The sequence below is a fragment of the Leptonychotes weddellii genome, chromosome 12 (genome assembly GCF_054177405.1).
Source record: "Leptonychotes weddellii isolate Sample4059 chromosome 12, ASM5417740v2, whole genome shotgun sequence".
NCBI lineage: Eukaryota > Metazoa > Chordata > Mammalia > Carnivora > Phocidae > Leptonychotes > Leptonychotes weddellii.
Genome location: NC_138380.1, coordinates 71,670,632 through 71,681,852, shown reverse-complemented (window position 1 = coordinate 71,681,852; position 11,221 = coordinate 71,670,632). Strand labels below are relative to the sequence as shown.

The following is an 11,221-nucleotide window of genomic DNA, read 5'->3' as shown; positions in this document are numbered from 1 at the left end:
CCCTGCTTGTGTTCCCTCTCTCACTGTCTCTCTCTCTCTGTGTCAAATAAATAAATAAAATAATACATTATATGTTAAAAAAAAAAAAAGAAGAAGATAGTAGGAAGGGAAAAATGAAGGTGGGGAATCGGAGGGGGAGACGAACCATGAGAGACTATAGACTCTGAGAAACAAACTGAGGGTTCTAGAGGGGAGGGGGTGGGGGGATGGGTTAGCCAGGTGATGGGTATTAAAGAGGGCACGTATTGAATGGAACACTGGGTGTTATACGCAAACAATGAATCATGGAACACTACATCAAAACTAATGATGTAATGTGTGGTGATTAACATACTATAATAAAATTAAAAAAATAAACCAAAAAAAAAAACCTTAAAAAAAATGAAGTGGACCTAATTTTATTAGTCCAAGAAAACACTCCCCCGAGAGATGAATGAGTTCTGGAATCTTACAAAATGCTTTTCCACAATTCACCAATATTCGATGTTTTCTCACCTGAACTCAATGATACCATGATGTGTCACAATTTATATCATCAATGGTCATTCACAACAGATACAATGTATATGTTAAATTATTACCTATATATGTCATCTAGTAAAAAAAAGTAGGTAGAGAATGGTATAATAGATACTCATGAATTTAAGTATATTTATCAAGACCAAGGGTATGATTTGGAAATCTGAATAAATGACACCCTCAACCTACGTGATGGACCTAAAGGGGGAAAAAAATGAAAAAGGTAACATGAAAGTGAGGCTCCCTTGTAGCATCACCCCACTTAGCCCACCGAGCGTTTCTCCTGCTCCCATGGAGCGAGCACTGAGTCACCTGTAGGGCTTGTTAAAACACAGCTTCCGAAGCCCCAGAATTATTGATGCAGAAGCTTCCCATGGTTGATGTTGCCAGTCTCTGACACTTTGCATAGCACCCCAGTGCTTATCCCCTCTGGGACCCTCATTCAGAAAAGGAACGAAAGAAAATCCCCAGTAACTTCATCTCCTCTGCAATGAAATTCAACTAAGCCTTCTGTCAGGTGAATTTTTGAGCAGTGGCTCTGCCTCTTAAAAACATAACACAGAAGCCAACAACAACAAAAAGTTCAGTTTTGTTTTTATTCACTAGCTACTAACCACCCAGCCTTTAATTACTGGCTTTAGGAATGATCTGAGTAAGTCATTTTATTCTATTCGCAAGAGTCTTACCAAGTAAATAAAATGAAATAATAAAATAAAAAGACTCCTTGCCCTCAAAAATCTTAAAATGTTTAAAGACAATTATATAAACTAGGGAACATCATGAGCCATTACAACACAATATCCATTTCCATGATACCTTTATGTTTTCTACAATAATCCTTTGGGATTGGCAGTGTTCATTAGTCTCTTTACACTTGTAAGAAAAGTAAGCCTCAGAAGTTCAATGATTTAGCCAGAATAATACAGCATCAAATAGGATATATGCCCTGTAGATTCAAACCCAGGATTTTAAAATTGTGAGCCCGTACTTACTCTTGCCACTAGAACATACTGTTCCCTAATAACAATTTTAAAAAATATTTTGGAGAAATCATTCACACTGGGAGGTCTCATAAGGGAGGGAACAGAGTCCTACAATTCTGGAATTGGAAAGAATCTCAGAAATCACATGGTCCATAATAAACTCTTGGACTCAGGGTTAGGAAAAAAGCCATCGAGAGGCATGAAGAGCTATATGCAATTCTGTCAGCACAGTTCCTCTTTGGCTTTAGTTCCACAGTGCATCTTGAGCTTTGAATTTAAAGCCCTCCTCATTTCCCATCATTTCCTGGGAGGGAATTGGTCAGAAAGGAAAAGGTCAGTGTCCCTAGCTGACCTCTATTTTTCCCTTCTTTGATTCCCATTTTCTTTGCTGCTGTTCTTTTTGGGTTCTGGAGTTAGTCTGGCTACCTAACATCACCACTGAGACTTATCCTTTGGGATGCTGCTCCTCTGTTCTACCCTGTGAATAAAAGCCTCTTTTTATTCTGGTTTCAATGAATTAAAACTTAAAACTCAGAGAAAGTGGACTAAAATGGACTAGAAAGAGATAGGCTTACATAAAGCACATGCTAACTTACACTTAACCCAAGTTGAGCCAGAGAATGGAGGGCAGGCATGTCCACTCCTGTTGGGTACCCTCATTCCTTCCCACTCCAATCCCCACAGCCACGAGAGTCACAAGGGGCCTGGCAGCATCAGCTGCCCACTAGAAACACAGGCTAGACAAAGAGGACAAGTTGTCCAGGTGGCTAGTAAGCAAATACTAAAGTATTTGCCACATTTTCGTATTTCCTTATTTCCTAAGTCATGAATTTCAACAAATTTTGAATGCCAAATGAGTATAATTAAACTTTGATTTTTAATTCAAAGGTCCTGTCTTTCTATTCATTGAATTAGACAACAAAAATGAAACGAATACTGAAGATAAACTGAGGGCCAAAGATATAGACCGTTCACTGCCAATATGTTTTCATTCCACTTCTGGCCTAAGATGGGGCAGAAATAAAAATATCTCTCTGGAAAAAAAGCGGAAGAGGAGGAAACGGGAGGGGGTGGTGGTGATCGCAACACAGTGGGGTAATCAAAGCATGAAGTGATAAGAGAAAAAATGGGAGGGTGTGGTGATCATGCAGGAAAGACAAATGCAGCAAAAGGTAGACCAAAGAAAAAACAAAAACAAAACACGAAGAACCTTGATGATAAACGTGTGAATATGGTTAACAGGTCTGGAGGATGTCCAGAGGCTTTGGCCGCTCCACTACCAGGCAGCCCCGAGAGGAATGGAGGGGAACAGGGAGGAAACAACCTAGCCTCTCTCCTAATGCATGTCTTACCAAAGGAGCCATAAATAGTTCTTCAGGATTCCTTAGTTTCCTTGGTACTCTTCACCCCACCCCCCACCAGGCTCTCCTTTTAAAAACAGGGCTCTAAATCATTTTGTTTCATTTATATAGCCACTCAGTGAGCATTATCGAACACCTACCAAGAGGTGAGGAATTGCGCCCCACACAGCTTTCCTACCTGTTTGTCCAGGGGAAGGTAGAATGGAAAGCTTTCTTTCGCTTTCAGTGCAAGCAGTACATGCTAGGCAGATAGCTGTTTCTAAGACACTGTTTTGTTTAACTTTTGACAGTGTGGTCTGGTCTTAGTAATATTGGTTCTATGTGCTTTACAAAGCTGGGTCTACAATAACCTTTGTCAGTAACTTTGGTTTATTTTGTGGCTTTGGTCTGCTATCTCCAAGGTGCCATCAGGTGAAGTTCCAACTTTCCTCTTCCTTTAAGCTCCAACTTTCCAATTAAGGATAATTTAATTACTTACACTATCAAAAAATAATTCCACAGTGAGTTACAAACATGGGAGACCCCAATATCGCTTGTTCCTTCTAGTCATCTACTCCAGTAAGAGCTGGATTTCATGAAAGAAAATCTTTGCTTTCAAGTAAAAAACCGTACTGATCTTCCCTTATTTTAAGTCATAAGATCTTCCCTTATTTTAAGTCATAAGTTAATAATTAACTTATGATGGTTTTAGAATTAAAAAAGGGGAACCAGGGTAGACTAGTTCTCTCTGAACTTCTTCTGATTCATTGAATAACCTCTGAAAAGTTTCCCATGCTAAAGTATTTGCCACATTAATTTGCATTGTCTCGTGTAATTCTTTCAGTGTAATGCAAGTTACATATTACCCCATTTTACAGATGAGAACATTCATAATCAGAAAAGATAAGGAGCTTAGGATCATACAGCCAGAAGCAAGATTCACATTCAGTATGCCTCATCCAAAGTCTAGAGTTTTTAGGCCAATGAAAATAGAATGTGAGAGTGTTTTGTAATTCCTGGGCCTACGCTATTCTTCTATATGAACTGTGCCAAAGCCATGAGCTAAGTCCTTGAACAGAGAGCAATAATGGCTGAGAGTTTAGTTACCAGGAATAGAGGTAGAAATACATTTCTAATTTAAGCCCAGAAATCAGGCAAGTCATGGATTTCTCTTTTCCTCTTCCACACTTGTAGAGGCAAGATTACCAGGGCAAGAGGACCATATAGTGGGAATACCCTGAACCAGGCATTAGTATTAAGGGAGGCTGAACATTTCTTGAGTTATCAGTTGCCTTGGCCATCACCAGAGCCATGCATGTGAAGTCAAGTCATCAATTCCACAGACATCTCTGTTCTTGAAATCAGCACATTCTTCAGAGACTATAACACTGGGTTCAAATGTGGCATTCCCACATTCTTTTCATTCATAGTCCAGAAAACCCAGCCTATACAATATTCAGTCTTGTCATTGTCACCCTTATCATCCTTATCAAAGAATAATGCTTGCCTAAGTCCAAGAAATAACTAATGACATTGATAGTTTCTCTTATGCTTCAAATGTTACTTAAAACCAGGCTGCGAGAAAATTATTAAAATAACCATCAACCTTTGTAGAATTTATATAATATTCCAAAGTGTCGGATTTTGTGCTAAAAGACTATGACCACCATTTAGCTCCGCGTCTTGAAACTAAGAAAATAATATAAATCTTCACTCTGCACCTTTTGGAAAATGTTTTAATGGTATGATTTCACTTTTGTTTTGTTTTCAATTCTCTGAGCCTGACCTTACAAAACTACTTTAACACTGCGGTGGCTATGGATAAAGGGGCATGCATGCATGCAAAGTGCCATTTCTGGATTCCAGCAGACTAAATTCCTCTACTAAACCACAGAAGAGTTTGACACACAAAGATAAAGGAGTAAATCTTTGCATGCTCTCCCACTAAGAACTCCTAATGATGATTCCAGTAGATACCTTTGAAGAAATAGAACTGATCCTGCAGATTGCTAACAGTAATTTCCACCAGCAATGAGCAATTTGATGTTTGGTTCTTTATTATGTGGCCATAGAACTGAGGCCACCAAGTTGATCTCATCCCAGAGAGACCCCCTCTATGAAATCACCTCAAGCTAGGTGACAAATCTGACATAGATGGCAAAGTAATAATAGGGCAACAAATTTTTGAAAGAATATTCTACTGTGACAACATGACTACTGCATATATTTAATAGTCAAGAACAAGTATTGGATTCTATCTTATGGACAGGACACTCTCCTCCTAAGACCTGCAGAAATGGTTTTATGCAACTAAGTTATTTTTTCAGTCTAAAATTGGCCCAGTTCATTTATAAATTCCATTTACTGTTTTTGCTAGCTCTGACCCTACCGCTATATTAAAGGACAACAGTTTTCACAGTGTAAGACCCAAAATCCAGATAAGGACTAAATAATTCATATTCACTCAGGGACTTCAGTATATCCATATGCACTTCCGTGACACGTGGGCAATATGTGTCCATAACAAACATAAAAGTATGAAGAATAGACCATCTAAAATCCTTACATGGACTTCCTCTACAGAAAGTATATTCTGTGTAAACTATACTCAACAAAACATTGTAATTCCTTTCATCTTAGTCTGGTGTTTTTAATTTAATATAAACTATTTCTTAATAAATCCATCACTTAATTCTTACTGACTCTCCCTGATGGAGATCTGGCATGAAGATCTGTGTTTACTCTTGGGTCCTAGTTTAACTACTTTCTTCATGAATCATGCCTTATGACCAGTTTTTATTTATTGATCGCAGAAAGATGTGTGACGAATGTCACTATTGATAATACCCAGTTACTGGCTGAGCTATGAGCTGGGTTCGGAAAAACCGGCCTAGTCACTGCCTCTTTTTTTATTTGCGCTGGATGTGAAATGAATACCACGCTTCCAGGATGATCACTTAAAACTTTCAGTTTGGGGGCACCTGGGTGGCTCAGATGGTTAAGCGTCTGCCTTTGGCTCAGGTCATGATCCCGGGGTCCTGGGATCAAGCCCCACGTCGGGCTCCTGGCTCAGCAGAGAGCCTGCTTCTCCCTCTCCCTCTGCCTCTCCCCCTGCTCATGCTCTCTCTCTCTCTCTCTATGTCTGTGTGTCAAATGAATTAATAAAGAAAAAAATCTTCAAAAGAAATAAAATAAAACTTTCAGTTTTTATTGTGCTCTTCTAGAATTCTATCTCAATTTTCTTCCATATAAATTGGAAAAAGTTCTGAAGGTTGTGGTGTAAAATGAGTATGTATAATTAATTGATACACTACACATGCTATTAAAGCAAAACTATTGGCCATGAATCTTGGAAAAAAAGACACTGGTGATTCAATCATCTTCTAAATTATTATAACCAGAAGCCAAAGGTATGGAAGATGGGATTTGGAGTGAATGCCACCTATCAGGATAAACCATACATTTTATGCTAATTAAGACCAGCTTCTTCTGTCTTCTATATTAACATTATCCTAGCATTTATTGATATCCAAACTCATGCCATTCCTAAAGGTTTTTCTCTTTAGGACATGTTTCCTTCTAACCTTCTCAATTTTTATCAGTCTTCAGGAAACATTAATAAATTAACTTTTACGTTATAAAGTACTTTCACAGTTTTGTCATTTCATTTGATTCTCTCAAAAACTCAGGAAGATATACAGAGAAAGCACCATTACTATTCCTATTTTTAAATTAAGGAAACTGAGGCACAGACAATTACCATTAGTATAAGTGGAAGGACTAGAGGTGGAGTGAAGACCTCTGACTCTGAATCCTGAACTCTCTGAACTATGACAAATCTGTTCTTAATTGGTTATAGCTAAATATAGACAGACTAATTAATACTCTTCATCCCACTTTTTGTATGTACAGATATATATTCAATGCTCAAATCCACTTTCATAAGGTCAACATATTTTAGGAATGATCTTCTGCCATAGTTATGTCTTTACTTCGTTATCTCTTCACCAAACATCCTCTGATTACACAACTACTCTCCTTGGCTTCTGTGATTGTCATTCTTTACTGGGTCTTTGATTACCTACCCCATCTGCCAAACTCCCTTGATTGAATTTCTGGGGTTTTCCATGTACATTGGGATTTCTTCTTTGACATGGGGCTTTGCTCATTTGTTTTTTCTTCTTTGAGCTCCACTATCAAGAGGGTTATTTTTGCCTTCCCTGTAACCTCATTAATGCAGGATGGTGAGAGATAAGGAGAGAACAGACATCAACAGAGAGAAGTGGCTGAATCTAGTAGGACTCTACTCCCTTCCTTCTCTCTCTCCCTCACTTCTGTCATGAGGATCACAGCTATTTTTCAAGGAAATCCTTGGGTAGAATATTATAAATTTGAATTAACCACACCAATATTATCCTCTTTAGAGTACTGGCTATAAAGTTGGCTAATTCTTAACTATGCATAAACTCTTAAATATTTGCCTAGTACAGTTAATGTCAACTCATATCTTGACTGAAAAGTCTTATAAAGCAGGACAGCACCTTGCTATATTTTTGTTAACCCAATTTATCTTATATGTATAAAATATATTAAAAGATATGTTCATTGTCTCAACAAGAGTAAATATCTCACAGCTTTATCCACTAGGCTTGCTCTCAGCATATTTGCTCAACATCGGAGTGGAGTGGATATTCAGTAAGAAGAGGGAGGAATTCAGTATTACCCCACTGCGGGTGGAGGGTAGTGGGAAATAAGCAAGAAGATGCTCTATATCTGATACCAACTTTCTACCTTGTCTTCCTTCCTTCTCTGCCTTTTTTCCCCTTTTAGCTCTAACCGTCTCCCCTCCTCTTAAACTCTGTTTTTAGAACATGCCTCTTCCAGAGATAGAGAAGAATGGAGGAGAGAGGAAAAGGACATGTCATGGGTATTTTCATACAATTTAGCTCAAACTTTTATATGACACTGAAAATTTGCCTCCTTTTTGGGAAGAGACTCTAGGCTTGTGGTCTCAGGTGCCATCCTGATAATGGAGGAGACCACCTCCAGGGAGCCTCCCGGATTTATCTGCTGAGGGCTAGGCAGCAGTTCAGAGGTGTTACATTATTTATATCCAGGGCCCCTTATTTTGGAGGACCATGTACTCATGTATAGTATCAATCAACTAACTGACCCATTACTAAAATGTGACAATTTCTGATATCACTGAAGATAGCAAAAGATTATACTCTTAAATACCACCCCCATAGTTTTTGGATACCCCTAATATGTCCACTGAATTCCAGAAGGTAAAGAGTAAATGGGGGCATCTTACAGTGGACTGATGGGGCTGCATATTCTTAGTCTGGCAGTCCTCTGCTTTTGCTGAGGCACCTGCGGTAGGCATTTACTGCTTAGGTTACATCTCTGGTATGATCTCTCAGCTGATTTTGCTAGCTAGCTAAATTGCACAAGTGAGAACATTCTATTTTCAGGTAACTATACACTGTCTTTGTATAAAAGCACAACAGTGAGCATTTCAGCCAGTGCCATTAAATAAAAAGATTAAGAAAAACCAAAGGGGAATTTGGTGGTAGTTTTCAGTCCAATGTACACATAGAGACTAGCAGTTCTATTCCCACATCATGTAACACAACCCATGAAATCAATTACAGTTATTTCTTTGATTAAGAGAGGTGTAATGAAAAAAAAAAAAGAGGAACGTAATGAAGATAAGTCTGATAACAGTATTTTGCATAGCATTTAGATGCATTAGAGAGTTTTGGTATGCTCTGACCAAATTATAAGCTCTCTGATGAAATACTAAAAGGAGATACCTTTGAAAATACCCTAATATTGAACTACTAAAAACAAGAACCCTAATAATAAGGTATAAAAGGTTAACAGCAGGTGTAGTAGAATGGTAGCCCGCCAAAACTGGCAGCTTATCCTCTTGTCTACACAAGAAAAACAATCCATTTATTATGTTCTTTTTCTGACATCTTTCTTTGTCCATAATTCATCACACCAAATTTTTACATTTTGATACATTTGATCAAACTTCTTAGAAATATGCATTTTGATACATACCGTGATACATCTTCCTAATTCAAATAATCAGTGCTAATGCTAGGTACTCTATTTTAAATTCTTTATAAATTTAGTGTCAATGTGTCTCTTAAACTTATGTTATCTACTGGAGAGTGCTATAGGAAATCTATTTAAATAAAGAAAGTATTCATAGTGTTTTAACTTTTCTAAACATGAGAAATTTCCTATAGTCAAAATCAATGGATGATTGTCCAATAAAACAAAAAAATGATCAATCATGTCTTACACAAGTGAGGTTTCCTGTTTTGTTTCTCCCTCTGGTAAAGATTACACCTATACTTTAAAAATACAGGTTTCTCTTCTTTCTACAATAGGGACATTTAAAGCTCACACAATTGAAAAATGGTTCTTCTGGAATTCTTGTTATTGCAACTGTTATCTGTCTCAATGATTAGTGACAACAAATACTTCTTTCTGAAAAATGTATTCCAAATTACTTTTAGGTCAGCAGTCACTTTCTCTACATGTGGGTTTTGTTTGTTTGTTTACAGGAAAAATCACCAAACCTATTCACGACTGGCTTTTGCTGGTCCTGATACAAAAGCTATCTTTTGATAATTTATTTATGACCAAATGCTGCTTTCCAAGACATAGCTGCAGAATAAAATATTTAAGCACTTTCTGACAGATCTTCAGTGAAGCAATATGAATTTACGTTAAAAGACTAGATGCTAGTGTGAATAGTATCCTGATACTTTAATAAATGTAAGTCAGTTTACAAGGATTGCTAATAAACTCTGAATATTTTTTCGCCAGACATAAGAGAAATTCTAATAATCAGTTTGACTAAAAAGCTCATTTATATCACTCGTTAGTCATTTTAATTACATGGTGATGACTGTGATCCTGGGTAAGAAATCATTTTGCTTCTTTTCCCCTCCTCTCATCCCCATTATGGACAACACAAAACCAAAATCAATTGCACCTCTATTTCTAAAGCCCTTCTCCCACATCCTTGCTTCCCAAAATGCATAAATCGGTATTCAAATACCTATGGCTAACTTGGTGGATTCAGCGCCACAAGGCTATTTACAACCTGCTTCCTGCTCCCTTCTGTTGTGTCTGCTAGCGAGTGAACTTCTCATCAACACAACCTAATATTTACAAGACAAAAATAACATCTCTAAGTTGGCATGCGATTTTGCACTATTTTCAGGTGTGGTTAAAGTACTGACATGCTAATTAGAGGCACTTAGAATCTTAGGTCAGTTTTGCATTAATTTTTTTCAGCCGCATTTTAAGGGTCTGTGTTAAAGTGCTTTGATCTCTCTCGCTCTCTTCTTTTTTTAACAAAAGGATCTATAAAGGTGACCTACCTTTATGTGACAGACGTAAGCGGGGGTGAGTGGTATCCGCCGTGTGCCCTCCTATCCAAAGCTCCAGTAAGTAAGCCCACAGGAGCCGGGTGACAAGGTTCGCAGCCGATGCCATGCTGCTCTGCTCACCGGGCACCCCTCCGATCCTCACTTTAAGGCGGGTCTGAGTTTTACTTAGGACTCCCCTCCAGGGGCAGCACGTGAGAGGCTTTGTCAGAAATCGAACGCGTTGTCATCAGAAAGCACAGTCCCAAAGTGCCATTTGTCAGGCTGTATTTGGATATGTAAAACCTTTCTTCCCTTAAGACAGTTGTTTATAAGCCGGGAGCAAGAGGACATTCCAAGGAGTGAGCCTTCAGAGCCACGTCCTGTCCAGAGCCCTCTTCAGCAACTATGCCGGTAGACTCAGGAGGAAACTGTATTTTTTTTTTTTTTTTTTTAAGTCACTTCTGCAAGCGCTTCATTCAGAAAAAAACCCCGGAGCACACGCACTGCTTTCCCCGTGGAGCTCTTCTCTTCTGGCTCCCTGAAGCCTCTCCGAAGTCAGTCTCTTGCACTGACTTGCCAAACAGCTAGTTTTAATTCACCTTTCACCTTGCTAATTAAAAACAAGAAGTGCCATTCCCTCTAGGAGTTGCAGGATCCACCCAGCAGGGATGCCGTTCTGTCAGCGAGCCGTGTTTACAGGGAAAGTTCAGGCAGGGTTGAGCTGTTTCTAGGAAGTGTTTCTGGTCCACGTGCCCTGCTCCCACCCGCCCTCCCAGTATTACTGGCCCCACGTCACTCAGCGCAGGAGACAAGTCCAAGCTTTGATGGGGAAGGCGGATCAGGAGGGAGAATGATCTATAGAATAGGCTGATTACTGGGGTATATACAACAGAAGACGATGGAGCACCGGGAAGGGCTTTTAAATGCTCACTCACCAAGATTAACCCTTGAATAAATGCAAATTCATTTTAAATAATCTATTTGC

General features: G+C 38.7%; 1 protein-coding gene across 1 annotated transcript in view; it reads right to left on the bottom strand.

The window, feature by feature from the left end:
* The window catches only part of SEMA3E (semaphorin 3E), a 238,825-nt gene extending 227,857 nt beyond the window's left edge, over window positions 1–10,968 (bottom strand). The window contains exon 1 of the mRNA XM_031024229.2: window positions 10,249–10,968. Coding sequence (XP_030880089.1) covers window positions 10,249–10,363 — 115 coding nt within the window. The 5' untranslated portion in view covers window positions 10,364–10,968. The remainder of the gene's footprint in view (window positions 1–10,248) is intronic.
* Window positions 10,969–11,221: the final 253 nt, after the last annotated feature.